Raw genomic sequence first — 27536 nt, forward strand, 5'->3', positions numbered from 1 at the left:
TTCTCTGTGGCAACCCCTCAAATATTGTAACGCTGGTCCTTCTCTTCCCTAGACCAGCCATGCCCAGGTTCCTGCAACTCTTCACCAGCCTCCAGTCCCCTAATCCTCTTGGTTGCTCTTCTCTGCACTCTTTTTAGAGTCTCGACCTCTTTTTTATACTGGGACGACCAAAACTGGACAGAGGACTCTAGATGTGGCCTTACTAAGGCTTTACAGAGTGTTAGTAGTAGTACCTCCCTTGATCTTGACCGTATCCCTATGCTCAAGTTCCCCTCCACAGCAATTGCAACCATCTTTTTTTTTTAAAGGAAGTGCAGAACGCCCTTTTATATGTTGGAATATCAGATTTTTCTAGCGTCCATGAAGACAGTTAAGATATTCTTCTACCAAAAGGGTTCCTCAGCCTTTCCAGGTTTGGCGACCCGAAGTGAGGGTGGAGAGGGAGGGAGGATGGTTTTTTTAAGGGTGGGGGGACAGGTACATGGGTGTGCGTGTGGGCACGTGAGCAGAGGTGGGTATGGACCAGCAGATTTGGACCGGTTCTGGAGAACGGTAGCAGAAATTGTGAGCGGTTCCAAGAACCGGCAAATGCCACCGCTGCCTGGCCCCGCCCCCATCTCTTCTCCGCCTCCCATTGAGTCCCAGCTGATCGGCTGGGTCCCCTTTGGTTGCCCTGCACAGGAGAACGGAGCTGGAAAGCAGGTTAGTGGGGTGGGGTGAGAAGGGGGATTTTGCAGTGTATCCTTCCCCTGCCACGCCCACCAAGCCACGCCCACAGAACTGGTAGTAAAAATATTTGAATCCCACCACTGCATGTGAGCACCGGTTCCTCGCACGAGTGGGGCTGCGAACCCTTGTAACACTCATGCAAGTGTGGGCCACGACCATCCACGAGGTTCACAACAGAGGGGCTGTTCGTGCATGCGCACGCCTATGCCAGCCACCCACTCATGCGACCCGGTTGCGAATAGGACGTGGCCCACAGGTTGGGGACCCCTGTTCTAGAAGATCCCCCTGATTAGAAACCACGGACACACTCTATAGTTAAACCAACATTTATGGATAACCCTTCATCCTGGTCCCAGCCAGGGGACTGAACGCCACAATCTTAATCAGCCACCTATCTCCCTCATGTCAAGTTTGTTTTTTATTTTTTTTTTAATATAATAATTCCATCTTTAAATGAACGGTGTGTCATCCGGGTACAAATATCTTTGCTGAACGATAATCAAAACGTACAGCATCATTCATTACATCGGTATTGATTCTACAATGTTGAAAGTTTTTTTAATTTTATTTTTATATCAGTAGTTTGAATACAGTCTATTGTCCGGACATGCCATTTTACAAAAAGAAAGGAAAGAGAAGGGAAGGAAGGAAGGGGGAAGGGAAGGGAAGGGAAGGGAAGGGAAGGGAAGGGAAGGGAAAGGAAGGAAGGAAGAAAGGAAAGGAAAGGAAGGAAGGAAGGGAAGGAAGGGAAGGGAAGGAAAGGAAAGGGAAGGAAGGAAGGAAAGGAAGGAAGGGAAGGAAGGAAAGGAAAGGAAAGGAAAGGAAAGGAAGGAAAGGAAAGGAAAGGAAAGGAAAGAGAGGAGAGGAGAGGAAGGAGAAGAGGAAAGGAAAGGAAGGAGAGGAGAGGAGAGGAGAGGAGAGAGGAGAGGAAAGAGAGAAAGGAAAGGAAAGGAAAGAAAGAAAGGAAAGGAAAGGAAAGGAAAGGAAAGGAAAGGAAGGAAGGGAAGGGAAGGGGGAAGGGAAGGGAAAGGAAAGGAAAGGAAGGAAAGGAATGGAAGGAAGGAAAGAGAGGAGAGGAGAGGGAGAGGAGAGGAGAGGAGAGGAGAGAGAGAGGGAGGAAAGGAAAGGAAAGGAAAGAGAGGAGGAGAGGAGAGAGAGGAGAGGAGAGGAGAGGAGAGAAAGGAAAGGAAAGGAAAGGAGAGGAGAGGAAGGGAAGGAAAGGAAAGGAAAGGAAAGGAAAAGAAAAGAAAAGAAATAGTAACATATATATTGATAGCAACAGTAACAAGACAACAAAATAATTCTCTATATTCTACCATATTTATAATTATATTGGCTTATTTGTAATCCCGTTAATTGCATTAACATACTTATAGTTAGAAACAACATTTGTGTTTTACGTGAACATAACTATGCTCTTTCTTCATCTAATTTCTCCCTTAAAAGGGGATATTGAAAATAAATAAATAAAAGTCAACTTGATAATCCCCGAAACAAGAGTCCTTCTTGCTCCAAAGTACCCGATAATATGCAAATCCCCTTTTTACACATCCCCAAACATTGATTTCAGCTTTTGGAAAAGTTGCCCTCTGCTTCTACAGCATGAAATCTGAAGGGAGGAGAGTGGGGGGGGGGGAGAGAAAAAGAGTGAGGTGGGGAGGGGGATGTGAAGGACAGCTTAGTGGCTCTTCACCCCCCCACCCCCCACCCCCCTTGTATAAATATTCAGAATGAAGATTAGAGGGTCCTTCGCCCGTTCCAAAGTCTGTGCAGAATTGCCAAGAACAAAACTAACGAGGAGAGCAGATGTTAGACAATGCAGCAGCCCCCTCCCCACTTGCCCTCCCTCCCTCCCTTCTCCTCCCCCCTGGCTCCCCCCCTACCCACCGTTCGCCTGAGCTGAGGCCCTTTCATCCACCTCCCCTTTTACACACACACACACACCCCCACACACACACATATCACACCCTGGTTAGGTCATTCAAGGATTCTCCTATAGGTTCTTCATTCTGAGCAGACAAGCTTGGCTTGTTCTCCAACCTCTTTTCAAAGCTCCCAATCAAAGACCTGAATGCAAATTCTGCTTCTCTCCAGCCCCTCCACCCCACCTCTCTCCCGAGGCCCCCCACCTCCAAAAAAAGGGGGAGCTAAAATGGAGAGGGCCCAGGTTTCACTTCTGCAGGACTGGTTTTTGCCTCGGGGCCGAGATGCGTATTTCGACAGAGGACGCCACTTCCCCCCCCCACCCTCCGACGGTTGGGATTAGTCGAGCATGTTTAGCTAAACTCCGAAACCATGGCCTTCTCGGGGAAGACGGGCAGGTGTGGCTGGCATTGAGTTTCCAGCTGCTGCCTTCCTTCATCCCTTAAAAACAGCTGGAGAGCCGGCATGAGAGCTGTCTTGGCTACGGGCTGGCTCCCGTGCCTAAGTCCAACATTAGAGGCCGCTCAAAAATGGCTTTGGTGAGTCTTAGTGCTGAAATGAAGGGGCTACAGAACAGGTTTTGGTGCATTATCCAAGTGAACGTGGAAGGGGCTGGGGGAAAGACAGCTATAGAATGGAAGGGAAGGGAATTTGGAACAGAATAAGAACAGAATTAGGACAGAATACAGAACAGGGAACAGAATAGAACAGGAACAGAACAGAATAGAATTAGAATAGAGTACAGTACAGGTAATAGAATAGAACAGAATACAGAACAGGTTAGAATAGAATAGAACAAAACAGGACGGGACATAATAGAATTTGGAGCAGAATTAGAATAGAATTAGATTAGAATACAGAATGGGTAATAGAATAGAACAGAACAGAATACAGAACAGGGAAGAATAGAATCCAATGGAATGGAATGGATAGAGTTAGAGTAGAACAGAACAGAATACAGAACATATAAGAGTGGAGTGGAGTGGAGTAGAACAGAACAGAACAGAACAGAATTCTATTGAATTTGAACACTGGTAAAAATTGTGGGAGAAAAGTTTCAAGTCAACAATGTCAGCTGTCTACAAAGAAAAGCTGTACAAAATATTCTACCGTTGCCATTTACCCCCAGCGAGATTGGCCAAAATGTTTCCAAACGGATCAGCGAAATGCTGGAGATGTAACTATAAGCAAGGAACTTACTTTCACATGCGGTGGACCACAGGAAATACTGGCTCAAAGTAAAGCATTGGTTAGAAGAAACCACTAAACAAAAAACTTAGATGAAACCAGAACGATTTTAATTGGGCATACTAAAACGAAATATCTGCAAAATATATAATGATACATATAATAACCGTGGCCAGAATTGCCTTTGCTCAAAACTGGAAACAAGATGACACTCCCTCGGATGTAATGACAATAAGAAAGATCTTTGAGTGTGCAGAGATGGATAGGTTAACTATGGAGTTAAAAGTCAAATCAGAAACGGAATACTATAAGATCTGGAATGTATGGTACCAATGATTAGAGAACAGACATAAAGTTGTTACATGAAGAATACGTAGGAGATATAGTAAAATGAGGAAGTATTGCATATATATTTTTAAATATTGTTATGTTAAAAGTAGGAAAAAAAACTATATAACATAATAGAACAGTAGCAATTGTGTCAATATGACGAATACCATAACCTGAATGCTGTAATGAGTGTAAATGTGGTGGTTTAATTTGAAATATGACGAATAAAAATTTACTTTGAAAAAAAAATAAAAGATTCACGGCTGGGAAGGATATCCCTTCTTGCCAGTCTGAATAAAGTTACACGCTCCTGTTCTACATCGCCGTTTGATCTTGCTAATTAACCATTAGACATCCGATTGCCTAAAATACCTTGAACTAGCAAACTTCAGTCCTGAGCAGATGGTTCCTCTGAAGAATATTACAATCTGATTGACCCAAACTGTCCCTTCTTTGGAAGGAAAAGTTTGAACTTGCAGAACCTCCTTTTTGAGGTTCTGCAAGTTGCTTCTTTTCCAGTTTTGGGACTCTACCTGACGGGGCTTCTTTAAACTTAAAAAAATATAGCTTGAATCCTCTCCCACATAATGCAAGGTTGAGTTTTTAAAGGCAAAGGATTGAAACAGGGGGACTGAGAGGTTTGTCCACTGTTGTTCTGACCGAGGTTTCCCAAGATCACGAAGCCGACTCCTCGTCCCGATAAAACCCTTTTTATTTAGGTTAAAGGGAATTCCTCTCCAGCAAAGTCCCGGCCAACAGTCTTTCAAGAGGTTTCTCAATTGCCGACCTTGATCAGGCCTGGAGAGTTGCCAGGCCGATAGCTTCCAAACGCCACGCTGTAGCAGACAATACTTGGCAAGAAGTCAGGGACAGATCTTCACACTAATTAAACGAACTAATTGTCTCCTGCAAACACCACTCCCCTTTCGTTCCTCTTTATTCCCTATGGCAGGGGACATTCATGTCCACCTGTGGCTTTATTCCCGAGTCGACCCTTGTTCCTTAGCTGTTCCCTTCTCCTGGCAGCTCTGTGCATACGCACACTGGGAACAGGCTCCAGCTGTTCTTCTTCCCCACTGATCTCCAACTCCGAATGCAGCTGATACCTGTCGGACGGCCCTGGCCCCATCTCTGCCTCCGATGCAGAGCCCTCGTCCGAGCCTTCCCCAGACTCCAGGACTGGCCCACGTTTCTCTCCAACCTCCTCACTGTCCGAGTCTAGTGGGCCACAACAACCATGGAGTTCTTACCATGGTTCTGCAAAAATGGACTCGCTGAGTCGTTCACACACAGCAAGTAACTTTCATCACAGCCACTCCAAATTCAGACATGTCCCATATTTAAACTGCCAATGAAACCTGCAGCGGATTAAACCCACAGCTCAATTAAAACCTGCAGCCAGGTTCTCAGCTCAACGTTATAAAACAATAGCTGGGATGCTCACGGTTACTCGTTAAATCTTGCAAAGCTATCGAAAGGAGAAGGGGAGAAATATGTGTGTGTGTGTGTGTGTGTGTGTGTGTGTGTGTGTGTGTGTGTGTGTGTGTGTATATAAAAATCAGCTGGGCTCCTGCCAAAACTGGCTGCTGCTGGTGCTTCTTCCGTTTTGGCAGCTTTCTCCCGATGGAATTATGCCGCTCTTATTTGTAGCCTGCTTAAAATTCCTTAATTATGCCAATTACAACTTTAAACTGGATTTTATTTCTGAATAATTTAATTAGCCTTTTGAGAGGCTAAGTACCTTTTCTGGAGTGTCTTGGAAATGCATTGTTTTGATTTGGCTTCGTTTTGTTGTCGCTGTGTGTATGGAGTGTGCGTTTTAGCAGGTCCCATCACAAGCCCCTTAAGGCTTTTAAAACAGGCAAGTATGCAAATCCCCGCATGGGCACATGCCCTCTCCCCGAAGTGTCTGCCTTTTTTGGGGAGACAGTTGGATGCAAACTCTAGGTAAGTCGGAAGCTCACCCCAGAGCAATCCACAGCCACCCGTGTTGGCAACCTGTGTGCACAGCTGCGTGTTGGTGGAGCTGGCATGTGAAGGGATAATTCAGCAGGGTGGAAAGAGTGACTCACAGATAAGCTATTCAAAAGGGAAGTTGGAATAATAAGGCCGAGCTGAAGAGTCTGCAAAGATTCTTCATGGGCTGCAAGAGTGATTCACACTGGGAGTTTTTTTTCCCCTGTTTTTTGTTTTTTTTAAAACTTTTAGAGGACTAGAAATCAGGAAGGCAAGGCTGATTGCCCACGGCTGACTAAGCTAGAGGGTCTTAAACAAGGATACAGCAGCTGATGCCAGAAAGCCTCAGTTAATCAGCAAATAAAAGAGAAACTCAGTCAGGGAAGCCAGTGCGAGGGGAGGCGGGGGAGCATTCAAAGCCTCCTCAATTAGGTATGTAAAAGCCATAAAAGGCTCTAAAAAAGCAGCAATGAAAGACAGCCAGGTAGGTAGGTAGGTAGGTAGGTAGGTAGATGATAGATAGAGATAGATAGATAGATAGATAGATAGATAGATAGATAGATAGATAGATAGATAGATAGATAGATAGAGATACACACACACACACACACACACACATATATATATATATAGGGGGAGAGAGAGAGAGAGAGAGAGATTAGATATAGATAGATAGATAGATAGATAGATAGATAGATAGATAGATAGATAGATAGATGAGATAGATAGATAGATAGATAGATAGATAGATAGATAGATAGATAGATAGATAGATAGATGAAATAGATAGATAGATGAAATAGATAGATAGATAGATAGATAGATAGATAGATAGATAGATAGATAGATAGATAGATAAATAGATAGATAGATATAGAAAAAGATAGAGATAGAGATAGATGGAGATAGATAGATATAGTTATCAAAATAGATGATAGATATAGATATAGAGAGAGAAAGTGAGAGAGAGATAGGTATAGATAGAGAGATAGAGATAAGATAGAGATAGTTAGATAGAGATAGAGATAGAAAAAGATAAGAGATAGAGATAGATGGAGATAGATAGATATAGATATCGAAATAGATGATAGATATAGATATAGAGAGAGAGAGTGAGAGAGAGACAGGTATAGAAAGATAGAGAGATAGAGATAAGATAGATAGAGATAGAGATAGATAGATAGATAGATAGATAGATAGATAGATAGATAGATAGATAGATAGATAGAGAGAGAGAGATAGAGAGAGAGATAGAAATAGATGGAGATAGATAGTTATAGTTATCGAAATAGATGATAGATATAGAGAGAGAGAGTGAGAGAGAGATAGGTATAGATAGATAGAGAGAGATAAGATACATAGAGATAGTTAGATAGAGATAGATAGATAGATAGATAGATAGATAGATAGATAGATAGATAGACAACTGAACCAAAGCCAATGGGTCCTCGGAGAACATCCTTCTTTTCTCTCTTCAGTGAAAAGATAAATAAAATAAAAGCAGCTTCTTCTATTTTTTAATTGTCTCTCCTTTTGTAAATTTAATAGAAGAATTGGGTCCCTTGAAAACGGGGGCGCGGGGGAGAGAGATTTGTCCCTTTTCGTTTATTAGATGATCAATTCACTGAGTCCAAATCAGTTTTTTGTTTAAAGCAATGAACTCAAAACCCTGATGGAGATTCCGTCAAGGTTCGGTGAAAACGGGCAGGATGCATATTTTTTTTGGGAGACTTCATACGGATAAATGCCTTTCCCCACCCCCACCCCCAGAAGGAATAACTGCTTTTTCTACACTCCGAGGATCATAACGAGCGAAAAGTCTTTGAGGAATAAGCTAATCCTAAGGCCTGATTGTCAGCATCTGTCTTGAGCCACGAAGAAGAGACCAGGGTGAAGAGTAAGATGGAAAACCAGCCGGCTACGAAGAAGTGGTGTTGCGTTTTAACCTGGTGGCGCCTTCAGGGAAAGACGGACAGCGTGTGGAAACTGCAAGGTGGAGCAAGGTAGGTGTCAGAATTAACCCTCTCTGTGTAGGGAGCAGGAGACAAAGAGAAAATCCTTCTCTTCGGGGTCTTCTGTCCTGCAAGCCATCTTCTGAGAGAACCTTGCAGGAAATGAGACGTTCCTCTCCTTTCAAAGAAGGTTTGGGAGACCAAGAACCAACTTCCTGCCAAACCTGAGCCATAGATGATCCAACTCTTTCGTCTCTCCTTCGCCCACCTCTCTTGCAGGGTCAGTTCACCTTCAGCTTTCTGGAGAGAACCATGTTTCCTTCAAAAATCTCCCTTCCTCTCCCCGCCCGGGAGGGATCCATTCATTCCACTTTTCATGTCTCGTATTTTTATTTTTTTCAACCCAGGTGGGACAGTCTGATCCCCGGGGCAGCCAACTCCGAACGATCCAAAAACCCAACCGCGAAGCAAATTTTCTCAAGGAAGTCCTGCTGAAATGAAGACTCTCCACTACTTGATTGTTCGATGTGTTGACAGGCTGTCATCGTGTTGCAAACTAAGCAGATGGAGCATATATAAAACAATGCTTTGTACATAAGAAAGGAAGGATCCGTCAAAGAATTGGAAGAGAAAAAAGGAAATAATGGTACGGGATAATGTGGGAGATTTGCTGCAGCATGACATGGAAACCGTATCTTCCTTCCTTTCTTCTTTCCTTCCTTCCTCTCTCCTTCCTTCCTTCCTCTTTTCTTTCCTTTGTTCCCTCCGGTTTTCCTTCCTCTTTCTCTTTTATTTCCTTCCTTCTCTCCCTCCCTTCTCTTTTCTTTCTTTCCTTCCTTCCTTTTTCCTTTTATTTCCTTCCCTCCCTTCTCCTTCCTTCCTCTTCCTCCTTCCTTTCTTTCCTTCGTTCCTTCCTTCTTTCCCTTCTCTTTCTTTCCTTCTTTCCTCTTCCTCTTTTCTTTCCTTATTTTTCTTTTCTTTCCTTCCTTGCCTCCCTTCTCCTTCCTTCCTCTTCCTCTTTTCTTTCCTTACTTCCTTTTTCTTTTCCTTCCTTCTTCCTTCCTTCCTTCCTCTTTTCTTTCCTTTGTTCCCTCCGCTTTTCCTTCCTCTTTCTCTTTTATTTCCTTCCTTCTCTCCCTCCCTTCTCTTTTCTTTCCTTCCTTCCTTTTTCCTTTTATTTCCTTCCCTCCCTTCTCCTTCCTTCCTCTTCCTCCTTCCTTTCCTTCCTTTCTTTCCTTCGTTCCTTCCTTCTTTCCCTTCTTTCTTTCTTTCCTTCCTTCCTCTTCCTCTTTTCTTTCCTTATTTTTCTTTTCTTTCCTTCCTTGCCTCCCTTCTCCTTCCTTCCTCTTTCTCTTTTCTTTCCTTCCTTTCCTCCTTCCTTCCTTCCCTTATTCTTTCTTTCTTTCCTTCCTTCCTCTTCCTCTTTTCTTTCCTTACTTCCTTTTTCTTTTCCTTCCTTCCTTCTTTCCTTCCTTCCTTCCTCTTTTCTTTCCTTTGTCCCTCCGCTTTTCTGTCCTCTTTCTCTTTATTTCCTTCCTTCTCTCCCTCCCTTCTCTTTTCTTTCCTTCCTTCCTTTCTCCTTTTATTTCCTTCCCTCCCTTCTCCTTCCTTCCTCTTCCTCCTTCCTTTCTTTCCTTCTTCCTTCCTTCTTTCCCTTCGCTTTCTTTCTTTCCTTCCTTCCTCTTCCTCTTTTCTTTCCTTATCTTTCTTTCTTTCCTTCCTTCCTCTTCTTCTTTTCTTTCCTTACTTCCTTTTTCTTTTCCTTCCTTCTTTCCTTCCTTCCCTCCCTCTCTCCCTGCTTTTTATAAGTCCTCAGACTACAATCAACTTGCAATAAAGTACAGTGGGAGAAGTTTAAAAATTCAAGACCACAATACGCAAGCCAAACGGGTTTATTTTCAAATAATTTTAAGTTTGGAAAAGGTGACATTTCAACCCATATTTTTTTTTAATGAAGTCAATGAGCCAACAGGATTAGATTTCTCTCAGGAAAAAAAAAGGCCACAGAATAGGAGAAAGGAGCCAACCCTCGTTAAAACCTCAAGAGTTCTTTCTTGTTTATCAACTTTTTCAATCGCTACCCTAACAAGTGGTGTTATTAAAGCCTGAAATTAAAGTCAGAGGAGAAAATGAGATTGAATGCATTTGCTTCTCTAGTTTTCCTTTCTTTGGGGCCTTTTGTCAAGCTTTGAATATCCCTAAATGATAGTTGGGTGGTGGAACATTATTTTATGCCTTTCACCGGCCTGAACGCTGGAAAGCAACACCACATAAGGACCTGCCGAATTACAAAATTGTAATTTAAATAATTTCAGTGGTTGAACTCCGGCATTGTGAGCCTTCCTAAGAGGGGGCTTTAACTACAGTAATATTCATACCTAGCTCATACGGCAACCTTTGTGCAAACATATTTTGCATCCCTCTTCCAAGTGTGCATTTGTAACTCTGAAAGAGAAATGTGTATTTATGTAAAGGACTAGAAACTCTGTGTGGTTTTTTTTTTTTGACACTTTGCACGCATAATACAAACGTTCGGTCTTGAAATCAATCTCCTGTACTTCTCTTGAGTTTCGATGCTAAACACTTTAAAAACAAAATAACGAGTGAGATGTGAATGAGGGTTGCTTTTAATAAGGCCACCTGACTATTTGGTAGGCTAAAATTCATTTTTTTTAAGAAGGTGGGGGGAAAAGACTAAAGGATTTGGAGGGGGGGCGTTTACAATGGCCCTCCGGATTCTGCAATGAAGCTGTCCATCTCATTAGCACCCGCCCCCCTTTCCTGTGTGTCCTCCACACACACACACAAACACACACTCAAACACATTTACATTTCAGATTACGTTTCCCCTAAAGCAGGGAACGCTTTATCGAAAACCCAAGAAGGTTTAAAATAAACGAGAAACCTTTTCATAAAAATAGAACGCAATTTTTCTGGCCACCTTGGAAAGAGAGAGAAAAAAAGAGAGAGAGAGAAAGAAAGAGAGAGAGAAAGAGAGAGAGAGAGAGAGAGAGAGAGAGAGAGAGAGAGAGAGAGAGAGAGAGAGAGAATTTATTCCTCCTCTAAATGAGAAGCAAAACAGAAGGAAAAAAAATATGAAACTGATTATCTTTCATTGCCCATTTATCTCGAGCAGACAATTAAGACCCCAGATCAAAAGGGATTATCGTGCCAGGCCGACAAGGGGGGGTGAACATCAGGAAAAGCATCTCTGGAACGGCGTTATTTCTTTTAAAAAACCCCTTTTTTCATCCATTCTCTCTTTCTTCTTAACTCGCTTCCAAGCTAGCTTTGTGGCTTAAGCAGAGCCGAGAGGCTGCCGATCATTATCCATCCACAGATGTCAGTCTACGCTTCCACTTCTTTCTTTCTTTTCTTTCCCCTTCTTTTTTTTTTTTTTAAAAAAAGCACCATAATTTATGACAAGATACAAAAGACGTCCAGAATGGAAAGGTTTGCGCGCCTGTAACCCTGATCAGAAGAACGCACGTGAAACCGCGCTGGATGTCCAAACAACCACTCGGGAATTTAGGCTGGGGAGAGGAAGGGAATATAGAGGAAGGGGCTTCGGGGCTAATGAGGTGAGGGGGGTTGTCTTGAGTTGGCTTTATCCACCCTGTTGGATAGGGGAGCCTTCTCTTGGGACCGGGCAGAGTCCCCAATCTTGGACATTTTGCAGAGATGGGGGCGGGGTAGGTGGGAGGTGCTCTAGTCATTGAGTCCGTCATCTGCACTTCTATAACTGTCTGGTTTGGTTCTGCAACCCAACAGGACAGACACAGACTTCAGAGGATAATTAGGACTGCAGAAAAAACAATGGCTACCAACCTGCCTTCAATTGAGGACCCCGTATACTGTGCAAGTCAAAAAGAGGGCTGTGAAAATATCTACAGACCCCTCACATCCCGGATAGAAACTGTTTCAACTCCTTCCCTCAAAACGACGCTATAGAGCCCTGCACACCAGAACAACGAGACACAAGGAGAGTTTTTCCCCATACGCCATCCCTCTGCTAAACAAATTCCTTCAACGCTGTCCAACTATTTACTAAGTCTGAATTACTATTAACCTCATCACTCCTTATCACCCATCCGCTCCCACTTGTGACTGTATGGCTGTAACTTTGTCGCTTGTATCCTAATGATTTTTATTGACTGTTTCCTAGTATGATTTGATTGCTTATTGTACCCCGTGACTATCATTAAAAGTTGTACCTGATGATTCTTAACAAATGTATCTTTTCTTTTATGTACACTGAGAGCATCTGCACCAAGACAAATTCCTTGTGTGTCCAATCACACTTGGTCAATAAAGAATTCTATTCTGTTCTTATTATTTTACTCTTATTCTATACTATACTGTACTGTACTGTACTGTACTATACTATATTATACTATTCTATATTATTCTACTCTATATTATTCTATTCTATATTCTATTCTATACTCTACTCTACTCTACTCTACTCTATTCTACTCTACTCTACTCTACTGTATTCTTTCCTATTCTATTCTTATTGTACCCTATGACTATCATTAAGTGTTGTACCTGATGATTCTTGACTCTTGATGAAAGTATCTTTTCTTTTATGTACAACTGAGAGCATTTGCACCAAAGACAAATTCCTTGTGTGTCCAATCACACTTGGCCAATAAAGAATTTCTATTCTATTCTAATTCTCTAGGTTGCTTCCTTCTTTGCACAAAAACACACACTCTCCCTCTCTCTATACAGGTAGTCATCAACTTACAAGAGTTCATTTAGTGACCATTCAAATCACCTCACGATCAGGAGGCTGTGAGTTCAATCCTAGGTAGAGGCAGATATTTCCCCTCTCTGGGCACACTGGGAATACATCTGCTGGAAAAAAAACTCCACACTGTCAACAGGAAAGGCATCCGGCCAGTAAACACTAATAACTCGATTCAGTTGCCCAGACCAGACTCCATCCCGGAAAGGATTATGGGGTCATTAGAAGAAGATGATGATGATTTAGTGTCTGTTCAAAGTTCCAACAGCACTGAAAAAAAGTAATTTGTGACCGTTTTTCACGTGATCAAAATTCAGACGCTTGGCAACCGACTCCTATTTACGACGGTTGCATTGTCCTGGTGACCTTGTGATGAGCAAAGTCAGTGAGGAAGCCAGGTTCGCTTAACAACCAGCTTACTAACTTATCAATCGCAATGATTCACTGAACAATGGTGGCAGGAAATGTCGGGAAAACTCACTTAACAAATGTCTCACTTAACAGGAATTTGGGGCTCCATTGCGGTCGTTAAGTAGAGGAGTACCCGTATTTAAATGGTTATATCCCAAAAGGTGAACTCGGGGCCATTCCTGCCCCGGTGGGATCCAGCTTAAACCCGCATCACTTGGTCTTCTCTTGAGATAGCCCTGAAATTTCATTTGAACCCAAAGGGACAAGCCTGAATTACCGACTACTTGGGGAGATTGGAAAAACCAAATCCCATCCCACGGCTACTATTATTATCTCCTGACATGACTTGAATTAAATTATTGGGAGGAAAAGCTTCTTTTGGGGGGGTTCCCCTGAACTCTCAGACAAGGCCGTTGGGATAGGCCTGTTTGTGAGAAAGTTGAGGGCACCAACGCAGGGTTGGTATAAGCTAGAGAAGCCTTTTAAAGTATAATAAACTAGCTCGATCCCCGTGCTTTGCTACAAAACTATATGATCGGGCTTAGTTTTTTAGGGGGAAAGAATTCTGCCTCTGACTACCAGCATCCATCGGTATTCATCTGGCTAGCGTCCTGTCAGTGTGTGAGAGAGTGGAGGGCTGTTTGGAAACTGAAGCCGTATGTGCTGTGTGAGCAAGAAGGAGACAGCAAGGAGCCTGGGCGTGGCTTAGCTCCACTGTTCTGTACTAAAGCTGCTTGGTGCTATGAAACTAAAACTGAAACTGAAATTCCTCTCCTCTGCTTGTGTTTTGCATTTGGAAGAGATTTCTTTTCAGTTGGGGAGGGGGAGTACAGCTCCTTAGCATCAGAGCGTGTTAATAATCATAACAATGATAATATAGGAAATGCTAATGCTCTGACAGACCAATAGAAGAATAAGTACCCGCCTGGATAAACACAAAAATGCAGTAAAAAAAGCTGGAACACACTTCCTCACTAGTCCAACACATGGAAGCCACGGGTCATAGCATCGATTTCGATGGCACCCAAACCCTACCCACTATAGAAAACCCCAGCTACAGAATAATCAGAGAAGCCACAGAGATTGAAAAAAGATCTGAAAGCATGAATAGAAGAGATGACTCCACCAGACTGTCAATTATCTGAAAGCCTGTACTCACAAACAAAAAAATCTCTACACCACAAGCCAAACAAACACCTGGGCACAAACAGACCCCCACCCCACCCCAATACCTCCAGCTCAAACACACCCCAACCAGCCACCCAGATGAAACCTAGCTTCCTAATAAATGATAGCCGGCCATTCACCCAAAGCCAAACCACACTAAAGGCCTCCAATACAGGAACACAATGTTGCCAGCCAATCAAGACAAAAAAAAACCCCGCTACAAAACAGACAGAAGATATTAGAAACACCAATCGAGCAGAACACAGCAAACTCCAAGACCAATAAACACAGACCAAGACTTCCAACCAATCAGTATGAAGAAAAAAACCATTCTGGCACAGCAGTAGGCTAGCACCAAATTAAAAACAGAAACGGCTGTGAAAGCCTGACTCACAGACGAACAGTATACAGAAGCCTGATGATGGCAGATGAGATTCTGCCGAAATGTCGCTACAACTTTAAAAGCACCACTATAATGACGTGGGAAAATACCCAAACAAAGCTGAATAACATACATACATACATACATACATATAACTATTCTAAAAATACAAGTTCCAGGTATACTTGTAAAAGAAGAAACAGACATCCTGTGATCTCCGGAACTTAAAAGTACATTTAATGTACTTACTAAGCTTTATATAAAAGCAGAGATCTCTGTAACGGTAGCTTAATACTCTGACAGAGGTTGACAAAAGCTTAATAAGTACATTAAATGTATTTTGTGTGTGCGTGTGTGTGTGTGTGTGTGTGTGTGTGTTGTGGATGCTTCATCCCTAGAGGCTTTTAAGAAAACACTGGACAGCCACTTCTCTAAAATGGTATAGGGCAGGCGTTGGCAACCCACGGCTCTAGAGCCGCATGTGGCTCTTTGAGCCCTCTGCTGTGACTCCCTGTTGGCTGGCCCCACCCCTTGTCCTCCCCTCCCAGTCACTTTTCGCTTCGCCTGAGAAGGTAAAACACAGAAAACAGAAATGAGAGGGAGGGAGGGAGAGAGACCCATTTCACCAGGAGCCACAAATCCTGGGTGGGCATGGCTGGGGGTGTCATGTGACTGGGTGGGAGTGACATTGAGTTGGCCACACCCACCCAGGTTTTGAGGGTCCTGGTGTTTTCTTTTTTGTGGGAAACGGGTCCAAATGGCTCTTTGGGTGTTTAAAGTTGCAGACCCCCGGTATAGGGTCTCCTGATGGAGTAGGGGTGGAGGGGTAGAGTAGAACAGTGGTTGCCAACCCATGGGCCAGGGACCACTGGTGGTCCACGAGAAAATTTTGGTGGTCCGCGGAGAAATGTCACCCCCCTAAAGCACCCCCCCCCCAGCAATTAATCTAGGCTGCACGGGAACACAAGGCTGTACCGCCCACATGGCCTGCGGGAACACAAGGCTTGCACCGCTTGCATTGTGAACAACATGAGGTAGTGAGGAGGGGGGGGAAAGGGTGGAGGGGGAAACTTGCCCCACTCGCTCCACGCGCCTGTCCTGTCCATCAGGCTGCTTCTTTCTTCTTCTGCTTTTGGCTGAACGCAAGGAAAGCAGCCAAAGTCTTTCTTCCTCTCCCCCAAACTTCGCCAGAAATGAGTCTTTGGGACCCTGCAAGGCCTCCTGCTCCAAGAGGCTGCAAAGACTCATTTCTGGCGGAGTTTGGGGGAGAGAAAGAAAGACTTCTGCTGCTTCTGCTGTTTTCCTTGCATGAAGCCAAAAGTCTCTCCCTTTCTCTCTCTCTTTCCCCTGAGAACGGAGCGGGAGACGGTATCCTGCGATCCCAAATAAAGAACGATCGATCGGTAGGAAAACGGGGTGGGGAATTTCCCTGCAGACTTTTTTGGGGGGGGATTTTCCCAGGGTCTCTGGTCCGCGGGATTTAAAAGGATGAGTTTGGTGGTCTCTGAAGTCCAAAAGGTCAACCAGCCAGGCAGGCATTTTCTAGCCTGATGCCTTTAACTGCTACATACCAAGCTTAGTCTATACCTCATCAGTCTCAAAGGTGTGACAAAAAGGGGTTGCCTGTGGTTTTCCTAAAGGGAAAAAAAATATTTCATGGGAGAACCAGGTTTATAACCCATCGATCGCGGCCACCACTGACAGCTCCAGGCCGGAGGGACCTTTAACCTGGCTGCACTTCACAAGAGACGCTTCCCAGCCCTTCCTCGCGCATGCCGGCCCGACACTGGTGAATGCACTCGGGGACCTATTTATTAACAATTATTTGGGCACTGTGTGTTTTGCAGCTCGGCCCCCAACGCCACGCCAGGAAGCAGCCAGAAGGGGCTACGATAAACCTCGCCAAAAAATGCCATGCGGCCTGCTGCTTTGAAAAAATAATAATAATTAATATTCATCGCTGAGAAGTTGGGCCCCGGGCTGAAGTGTCGGCCTTGCCAAGAAGGTGCCCCCAAGGGTCATAACGCCGGGAACGGCTGCCAGCAGGGAAGGAGAGATCCCTTCTGCCGGAGGGAAAGATCCCTTAAAAGGGTGCCTATGTGTGCAGGAAAGGATAAGGATTTTTCTTTTTCCTTTCCCCTTTTGAGAGTGTGTCCAACTGGGTAGCAATTAAACATGAATTTGCCTGGGAGACCCAGTGTTTGCTAGTTGCCATGGCGGGCCCAGAGAAAGCTCCTTTCTCCCCCCCACCTGCCCCCAGGTGATGCTTGCTTCCCTAGAGGAAGCCAGCCAGCGAGTGGGGCTCAGCGTACGAGCAGTGTGAAAACACAGCCACCTTCCGCGCGCCCCCCCTCCTCCTCCTGCGCTGCTCTATAATGAGGGAACCGCCGAGGGAAATAGCTTTGAGGTCCTGCGGACGCACGGTTGCTTTTCACCTCTCCTTGCAGGCACTAATTGTACAATTCCCACGGCGTTTTGCACGCTCAGGCGCCCTCCTTCTCCCCTCCTCCTCTTTACGCCGCAGGTTCAAAGGGGGAGGAACCAAGGAGCAAGGCCCCCTGAATCCATAAAGGCTCGGGGGCTGCACCCACGTGACATGCCGAACCCAGAGAGGTGAAATTCACCCACCCGAGAAATTTACTTACGTGGGGAAGGTCACCCTGAGACCCTCCACAAACTTTCTTGTCCAGGCTCCCCCCCCCCCATCCACACGTGGGGTGGATGAGGATCTTGTAAGAAATTGGGGGGGGGGGGGTTTCCTTTTGCTCAGATTTTTCCTGGGGAGGGGAGGGGAGGAAGAGGAGGGGTGGGGGAGACAACAACCCTGAGAGGTCCAAACCCACCCACCCTCTTCCCTCCCACCCGGCAAATGAATTTTGTCGTGTAAAAAAATAATTATGCATGCCCAACCTGGTCTCTGTAGTCCTCCGGGTATCGTTTCCGCACCTCAGCATCTGTAAATAATTGACAGATAATATTAATTGGCTTTGAATTGGTGAGCAAGCAGAGAATCGCACATTAATATTTGATCAGAAGATGATAGCGGCCTTGGCAGGAGATGCAAACCAGGTCAGGCGGAGGAGGAGGAGGAGGAAGAGGCAGAGAGCAGGAAGGTGAGACATTGCAAGTTTGCCTTTTTGGTCTCCTTCCCCAAGACCAAGAGGGGATGTTAAGGCCAGCAACGCCACGCTTAGCGGCAGATGAATGAACGCAGGGAGGGAAAAACGGAGCCCAGCGCTGTGTTTGCTAAGCGAGCGTGGCTTCAATTGTGCTTCCATTTGTTCTGTTGGTGTGTTTTCTTTATTTTATTTTCCATTATCAGTGGTTTCTTTTGGTGAATGACAGGAGCAGACTTTATAATCAGAAGTGGGGGAGAGGATTTACCGAACAATGGCATGGCCTAGGAGTGGTGGGGGGGGAATTTTACAACTCTTTGATAATAAAGGATGGAAAAGGAATTGAGCTGTGTCAGAAGGCTGGTTTAAAAAGGCCGGATTGGGGAGAGAGAACGGGAGAACGAGAGAGAATGAGAGAAAACAGAGAGAGAGAGAGAGAGGGAGAAGGGAGAGAAAGAGAAAAGGGAGAAAGAGAGGGAAGAGAAAAACACAGAGAGAGAATGAGACAAGAGAGAATGGGGAGAAATAAGAAGAATAAGAGAAAAGAAAAAGATAACCAGAAAAGAAAGAAGAAGCAAGAAAACAAGAGAAAGAGGAAAAGAATGAGAGATAATGGGAAAAAAGAGTATGAGAGAAAAGAAGACGAGAATAAGAGAAAAGAAAGAGAGGAAAGAAAGAGAATGAGAAAACAGACAGAGAGAACGAGAGAATATAAGAGAAGAGAGAGAAGAGAATGAAAAAAGAGAGAATGAGAGAAAAGAAACAGATTTCAGAGAAAAGAGAAGGAAAGAGAAAAAGAAAGAGAGAACAGGGAAAGAAGAGAGAGAGAGAGAGAACAAAATAAGAACAGAATAGAGAAAGAAAGTATGAGAGAAAGAGAGAGAAGGAAAGGGAAAGAGATAGAGAAGAGAAAAGAAAGAGAAAGATAGAGAGAGACAGAAAAAGAAAGTAAGAGAGAGAATGAGAGAGAAATATGAGAGAAAAGAGAAAGAGATAGAGAAGAGAAAAGAAAAGAAAGAGAAAGATTATGAGAGAAGAGAGAGAGAAGGGAACAAAATAAGAGAGAGAATGAGAGAAAAGAAAGTATGAGAGAAAAGAGAGAGAAGGAAAAGGGAAAGAGATAGAGGAAAAGAGAGAAAAAAGAAAGAGAGAAAAGATTAGAGAAAGAGAGAGAGAGAAAGGAGAAAAAATAAGAGAGAGAATGAGAGAAAAGAAAAAGAATGAGAGAAAAGAGAGAAGGAAGAAAAAGAGAGAGAGAAGAGAGAGAGAAAAGATAGATAGAGAGCAGGAAAAAAATCTATCAATAAAGGACAAATTAAAGTTACTGCAAGCCTCTTGAGCCATAGGGAACTTTTAATCCTGTTTATAGCCCTTCATTCTTTCACCCCTCTTTCTGGAGTAAACCATGTGCCACATTGCACAACACCACAAGCAGCATTTCTGAGCAGGTTTAATTGTATTAAACAGAACAGAAGCAGCAAAAAAAAAACCAAAAAAAAAACCAACCCACAAACGCAGACAGAAATAATTCTTATGACAAATCATCTCAAAACAACCTTGCCACAACCATCTGCTTTTCCTGAAGCAAATCCCTCCGATTGCCAGGTTCCGTATTACGAGTGTAATTTTTAATTACAGTAATAATAGAGGGCGGGGGAGGAAAAAAATCTCGCATTTGGTTGGGAAGTTGTCATTTTTGAAGAAGGAGCTTGCTGTCAGAGCAACATTTGGGCGCACAATTGTGAACATCATGCCGTCCGCTAGGCTTCCTGCACAAGGCACACTGTGTTAACCAGATGCTTTTGCTGTTGCGGAAAAAAGAAAAACTGAATTTAAAAAAATTGTTTCTGCAAGTTTTGATCGTTGCAGTGGAATCTTTGTAAATAATCTTCACTGCTCAATTCTTCTCCTGTTCCCTGAATCGAAGCTGGCATGGTAATGGATGCATTTTATGATACGTATATTATACATTTTGTATTTTAAAAAAAGAAGTCCCACCCTCGCTCTTTCGTAGGCAAAGGAAGTTTTGCTAATAAATTGGTTCAGGGGCAGGTCCCGATTTTTTTATCAGATGTAGAATTCCCACTCCTGGGGTCAACAGCGAATTCAAAATGTACGGGACGTGTTTAAGAACAAGCGAAGGCATGGAATCTGCAGTTAGACTTTCCAAGAGGACAGTGGTCCTTTAGCTGTTCATTTGGCCAGGAGAGGGTGGGGGGAGGGGGAGAGATTATTGAGGAAGAGAGAAAAAAAAACAGAAAAACAGCAGGAAAAAAGAGAAATTCCATCAACGTGAGTATTTGTCCAAGGATGGGTGGATGGATAGATGGAAGGAAGGAGGGGTGGATGGACATTTGGAAGGGTAGATGGATGGATGGATGCTTGGATGGATGGGTGGACGGATAGATGGATACTTGGATGGGTGGATGGATGCTTGGAAGCATTGATGGATGGATGGATGGATGGATGGATGGATGGATGGATGGATGGATGGATGGATGGAAGGGTGGATGGATGTTTGGAAGGGTAGATGGATGGATGGATGGATGGATGCTTGGATGGAAGGGTGGATGGATGTTTGGAAGGGTAGATGGATGGATGGATGGATGGATGCTTGGATGGATGGATGGATAGTTGGATGGAGGTTTGGAAGGGTAGATGGATAGATGGATGCTTGGAAGCATTGATGAATGGGGTGGATGGACATTTGGAAGGGTAGATGGATGGATGGATGGATTAAACTCCCCTCCCCCATTCTAACGCTCTTTCAGAAAGCCCTGGAGACGTGGTTCTACCAGTTAGACAGTTGAATGGATGGGTTGGATGGATGGATGTTTAGATGGGTGGGTGGATGAGCAGATTCAGACTGTGTGGTCCTAACCCACCCTTTAGGTTCTTTTTCTCATGCCTTGGGGTTTGCCCACCAGTAATTCAAGGTGCTGATTGTCCCCTTTAAAGACCTTCCTGACTTGGGACCAGGTTATCTGAGGGGCCATCTCTTGCTGGTCACATCCACCCAACCCACTAGAGTAGGAAGCAAGAAATGTTGCAGGTACCGTTCCTAAGGAGATCTATCTGGTGGGACCCCACAAAAGGGCCTTCTCCCTCTCTCTCTGGAACATCACCCCTCCCCCAAGATTAAACTCCCCTCCCCCATTCTAACGCTCTTTCAGAAAGCCCTGGGGATGTGGTTCTATCAGGTGGCCTGGGGAACCCAGAGTGGGATGGAGCCCTTTAAATGGCATATTTGAGTATGTGTTGTCGCTAGAGGGGGGTTATTGTTTTTTTAGTATTTTTATTTCTTCAACATTGTGTTTTTCTTTTCTGTAAGCCACCTAGAGTGGCTGTGAGCAAGTAAGAGACAATATAATTTTAGGTAGGTAGGTAGATGACAGATAGATAGATAGATAGATATAAGAGGATGGAGAGAGAGACATGTAGATAAGAGATTAGTGAGAGAGAGAGAGAGAGAGAGAGAGAGAAGATAGACAGACAGACAGACAGACAGACAGATATGGAGACAGATGATAGAAGGTAGATAATGATAGATGATAGATAGATAGATAGATAGATAGATAGATAGATAGATAGATAGATAGATAGATATAGATAGAGACAGATGATAGAAGATAGATAATGATAATAGATTGATAGATGATAGATAGATAGATAGATAGATATGGAGACAGATGATAGAAGATAATGATAGATGATAGATTGATAGATGATAGATAGAGATAGATAGATATGATAGAAGATAATGATAGATTGATAGATAGATAGATAGATAGATAGATAGATTGATTGATTAGATAGATAGATATGGAGACAGATGATAGAAGATAGATAATGATAGATGATAGATTGATAGATGATAGATAGATAGATAGATAGATAGATAGATAGATAGATAGATAGATAGATAGATAGATAGATAGATAGATAGATAGATATGGAGACAGATGATAGAAGATAGATAACGATAGATAGATGCCACCAATCAAATCAAGGGTCCCAACGAAGACCCACAGGCTGCCCTGCAACATCCAGCCCACTTTGCAACTTAGTTCAGCCCAGCCCTGGCACCGTTTCCCCCTTTCCCGGTCTCCTAATTTCCACCGGCAGCAGGAGCATGGCATACGGAATCCTGCCGTTTGCAAAAATGCCTTTAAACGGTCCATCTGGCAGGCATCCCCTTGCATGCCTCTACAAATTTTAACACTCTTCAGCGGTCTGTGTTGCATCCGCTTCGCTGCTTCGGGAATGAAACCGTCTGGGAGCATTTTCTGAAGCAGTGGGGGGGGGGGGTTGGGGGGAGGAATCGCATTTTTTGCAAGGGGAAATTTATTTTATCCGTCAAGACTCGCCTTCCGCTCCCAATCTTTTCTCTGGGAAACAGAAAACAGCCAGAAGAGAAGATTCAGCACCTAAAATCCTGGTTATGGTTTCCAAATTGCTTTTTTTTCTTTTTTTAAGGAGAAAAGTTCTGCAAAATGCAGAAAGAAGCAGCAACTCCTCGCGAGGAACCCAGCTCGCAAGGAAACACCAAGTTGGCTTCTTCCACTTCTGTCCAGGTGCCTTTAAGTTACAGGCAGCCTTCGATTTACAACAGTTCAAAGTTACAACGGTGCTGGAAAAAAAAGGTCACGTTGACCATTTTTCACAGTTATGATCTTGATAAGCATTCTGTCAGGATTCCAGCAATCGCCCTTATTAAATCACGATTCTCGAGCCAAACTTCAAAAAACTGCAAAGGATTCATTAGAGGCGACATTCTGACACTGCCCTGTGTTGAAGCCAACTCTGGCCTGCGTCATTTACAGTCCCCGGTGACCATGTTTCCCCCCCTCCCCCCTGGGTGTGTCACAAACCAGATTCTCCAACTGAGCACCTTCATGGGCCGGGTGTCATCAATCACGTTCTCCAATTAAATATATTCCTGGGCAAAAGCTCTGGTAGTTTAGTTACAATCTTTGAAAGAGAAGAGTTGGAATGTAGTTTCACTTTCAAACTGCTGCACGGCTCTTCCAGATGTCCTTCCTTCCTCCCCCCCACTTTTTTATGGCAACTAGTAAAACGGGAATGGTTTATGACTTGACATTCGGCTCCTCTCACTTCTTGAAGGTGACTGTATAAACAAAACCAAATTGAGTGCAGAGATAGTATTTAGGGTTGCGAACCCCCTCCCTCCTCCCCAGTCTTGGTTGAATTTTGATCATGTGATCAAACTTCAGGCGCTTGGCAGCTGACTCATATTTATGATGGTTGCTGTGTCTCTGGGTGCACGTTATCCCCTTTTGCGCTCCGTCTGGCCAGCGCAGTCAACGGGGAAGCCCGGTTCACCTAACGACCAGGTTATTGATTGATCAGCTGCGGTGACTCACAATGGTGACCAGAAAGGTCACAAATGGGGCAAAATTCGCCAATGCCTCACTTAACGACAGAAATGTCAGGCTTGATTATGGTCATACATCAAGGACTACCTGTAAAATCATAACATTGGCCCAGGTAAGTGATAAAATGGCTCTCAACTTTTTCCCCACCCTCTTTAAGGCTCTTCCAAACATGGCCCACCACAGTTCCACAACGAAATATTTACAAACCTAAACAAACTTCGTATTCCGACTTAGGCATCCCCAAAAGCACGAAGCCGACTCCTCGTCCCGATAAAACCCCTTTTATTTAATTTATAGTGAATTCCTCTCCAGCAAAGTCCCGGCCAACCGTCTTTCAAGAGATTTCACAATTACGGACCTTTATCAGGCTTGGAGAGATGCCAGGCCGATATCTTTCAGATGCCGCACTGTAGCAGACAATAATTGGCAAGAATGCAGGAACAGATCTTAGCACCCTAGTGAACTAATTGTCTCCTGCAGAACCCCACTCCCCTTTGTTCTTTTTTTATTCCCTATGGGAGGGGCCATTCACCGGCCACTTGTGCCTTTACTCCCAAGTTGACACTTGTTCCTTAGCTGTTCCCTTCTTCTGGCAGCTCTGTGCATGCGCACACTGGGAACAGGCTCCAGCTGTTCTTCGTCCCCACTGATCTCGGCCTCCAAAGGCAGTTGATAACTCTCAAATGACCCTGGCCCCATCTCTGCCTCCGACACAGAGCCCTCGTCCGAGCCTTCCCCAGACTCCAGGACTGGCCCACGTTCCTCCCCAACCTCCTCACTGTCTGAATCTGCCACTGCTGGTGGGCCACAACACTTCATTTCTATTTTCCAAGAAATACCAAGATGGTGTCTAATGTTTTCCCCCCAGATGTGCCATGTTTCCAGATGCTCAACACTGACAGAAACAAAGCTGTTTGCAATGAGCTGACCACCTGAGGAACTGAAAAAGCAAAGCGAATGGCCTTGGAAATCATGACATTTAGGAACCGCTGAAGAAAAAGTAAAAAAAAAAAGAGAGCTGCAATCAGAGTGGGGGCACCAATAAAAAAAGGCATAAATTGGTTAAGAAAGCCAGCTTCCTTTTAAACACGATTTATGCTCCTATTAAAGCCTTCCTTTCCTTATGCTGTAAAACAGGAAAAAAAAACAGTCTTCATCCCAATAAACATCCATCCTCAGACTCGAGAGGAAAATCCAAAACGACACTCTCTGAGGGGAAGGGGAAGCAAATTGTCCCTGTATTATGCCCCCGCCCCACCCCAAAAAAATGTTTCCATGCTAATATTTTAATAGAATTGAAGCAACATTAGTCACGACTTTGCTTGGCTGGAGGCCATTAACAGATAAGCCATTGTCAAAAGAGTGGTTTTTAGACTCCCTGATAATTGTACTATCAGTTTCTGCCCAAGCTGATCGTATAATTTCTTTCAAGAGATTATAGTTGGGTACAAATCTGTTTTTGAATGGATGGGGTGGGATAGAATTAAATTAGGATACAGAGCAGGGAATAGAACAGAACAGAAAAAGAAATTGGAATGGAGCGGAACAGAATGGAACGGAACAGAGAAATAGGAAAGAAAATAAAAGAACTGAACAGAACAGGATAGAAAATAGAAATTACAAATAACGAATAGAACAGAACGGAATGGAATACGGAATACAATAGAATGTAGAATATAGAATACAGAACAAAGGAGATGAAATGAAGTGAAGTGGAGTGGAGTGGAATTAGGGATAGGAGAGGAGAGGATATAGAGTAGACTTATTTGGCCAAGCCAAAATGCCATCTTTTTGTGATTAGCCTCTTTTATTTTCCTAGCATGTAATTCAAATTCTAATTAAGAAAGCAAAGCTTCATTCTCCACCCCTGGGGTTTTGAAATTTGCATGGGGCGGCAAGTGGACAACACCGCTAAGGCACATCCACAACGATACAAAAAGTAGTCCAAAACATTTCCCCAGATTATTTCCAAGTCGAGATCTTGCAAGACTTAAAACAGGAGATAAGGAAGAACCGATTCTGGGCAAGTCCAAAAACAAAAAACCAAAACAAAAAACCTTTTGTATAAAAAGTTACGGACTTTGCAAATTACCCTGGCAGATCCTTGATCCTTCTTCATGACTTTTTCTACAGATCACCTCAGTAGATTTGATCTGCTGCTCTCTAAATCACACCCTCTCCTCAAAAGTCTTGAGTGCTTAGACATTTCATGGACCCCTATTTGGAAGGGACTGTACGTTGCTCAACAAAATTTATCCAACTTGGAAAACAAAAATAAGCCCCTTACTTATTCCATCTCAAAAGGAGCCAGAGATAGCGTTTGACAAAAGGCATTTGAGCTAAGCCGGTTCATTATAGATTGCCTGTCCCCACTGAGTTTTCAACTCAAAGCCAAATTAAGATATTTGTTAATGGAGAACTTCATTAAAGACCCCCGAAAGGAAGGATGTCTCTTATAACAAAGACCTGAAAGCGGGGCTCCCTTTTTTTAAAAATAAAAAAATAAAAAAAAATCTTGTTCTGCAATTTCATGCTTTTTAAGACACCCTGGGCCTTTTCTCCATGAGTCTGAGTTTAATCCCATGCTGGACCTTGATTTAATTTTCCAGCTGACAGGGTGGGAATCTGTTCTGCATTAGAGATGCTCTTTTCCCCAAGCCTTTCAACGTCCCTTGAATACCAAAATACGGCGAGTTGGAAGAAAAGCCGTTCTGCTTCCTTTCACTCACCTGTCATTCACAGGCCCACCGTTTTTTGATTTTTTGTTTTTTTTTAAAAAAAAACTGGACTGGTATTTATAGACTAAGTCATAGGAAGGAAAGCATGTTTTTTTGTTTTTTCCCTCCACCCACTTTGGAAAGCTGCCTTTGAATCCCAGAGCCCAATTTTACCCGAGGCAAGATCTAGGCATACAAATAACTGAGAATAAAAAGCTTGTTTAGTCCTTCGGATTTGTGCCAGATTAAAAAGAAGAAGAAAAAACACCACACCAAGAGTTTCTCATCTGTTTTCACCTTTTTACCCACCTAATCCGTTAGGCAAACCCCAGCGTGTCATATAACCTGAGGTCTTCTCCCTGTCTTCAAAGGGTGACCCCCAAACCCCCCAATCTCTTTCCCTCTCCCCAAATGCAGCATGGGTCACCCTCCAGGTCGTGGTGTTTGTTCTGCTCTCTAACTACTTGGTTTCCTAGAAAATACAACCTACACAGAAAGTAAGTCCTAGCTTGATTTTTTACCCATGCACCCAATATAAGCCCTACCCCACAAATAATCCCTCGTTACGAACCCACCCACTCCAGAGTGCACGGGTAAAACTGAAGCTAGGATGGGGATGGACTGGAGCTGCCCTACTACTAACCTTTGGACAGGTGTAGCCAGGCCTCACAGACACCAAACACCTGCCTCGCCGGCCCTTTTTTTTTTTTCTGCAGCCAGCCAGGCTTTCCGGAAGGCCTCTGTAGCTCTGAGAACAAAGCTCTGGATCGATCCAGAGTTCTCTTATCGGCTGCAGAAGAAGTTCCTGAAGGCCTCTGACAGGCCCATTCCCACAGACCCAATTTTATCCCGCTCTTTAGAGTAGAAGACTCGATTGAATCTTCCTCACCCTTGCAAAGAGGCCAGGGGCGACGTGTGCAAGTGAGGTTAGTCAGTGGATAGCATCCCCTGAAAATAAGACCTGGCGCCTTTTTTGGGTGGGTAAAAAAAAAATTATAAGACAGGGCCTTATTTTCGGGAAAATACGGTAACTAACTCACAAAGCGGTTCGCAGGGAGTTGTTAGCTGTGCAGTTTTTGACTCCGTTTCTTCCGCTGCAGAACATGGGGGGGGGGGCGGCTTCCTGCCCAGCCCTCCTCCTCAAGTCCATTCCCACAGACCCAATTTTATCCCGCTCTTTAGAGTAGAAGACTCGATTGAATCTTCCTCACCCTTGCAAGTTGAGAGGAAGGCGGTCACGCGAGGAAGGGCTAGATGGGAGATCTGAAGCTCTCCAGAGTGATCCGATCTTCCACCCGCCTCTTGCCAGAGGTTTACTAGGGCAATGCTGTAGAGTGGAACCCCACATCGTCCATGACAACACAACTGGCCTATTTGGAACAACTGGAAGTGAATAGAAGATCCTGTGTGGTTGCGCTCACGGAGAGCCACAACAGGGCCTTGATCCACGGGGCAGGGGAAAGCTGGCACCGAGAAATGGGGAAAGCGGCCAGATCTTTTCCTGCCCCTCCACTACAGA

The 27536-nt window shown here is 44.0% G+C and overlaps 1 protein-coding gene across 1 annotated transcript in view; it reads right to left on the minus strand.

Moving 5' to 3' along the window:
* The window catches only part of DENND1A (DENN domain containing 1A), a 189429-nt gene that overhangs the window by 132931 nt on the left and 28962 nt on the right, over positions 1-27536 (minus strand). Inside the window, 1 exon segment of the mRNA XM_087914391.1 lies at positions 17699-17742. Within this exon segment, the coding sequence (XP_087770517.1) occupies positions 17699-17742 (44 nt within the window).

Source organism: Pseudonaja textilis, chromosome 17, assembly GCF_049901715.1.
Source record: "Pseudonaja textilis isolate UNSWEBS1 chromosome 17, rPseTex1.2, whole genome shotgun sequence".
NCBI lineage: Eukaryota > Metazoa > Chordata > Lepidosauria > Squamata > Elapidae > Pseudonaja > Pseudonaja textilis.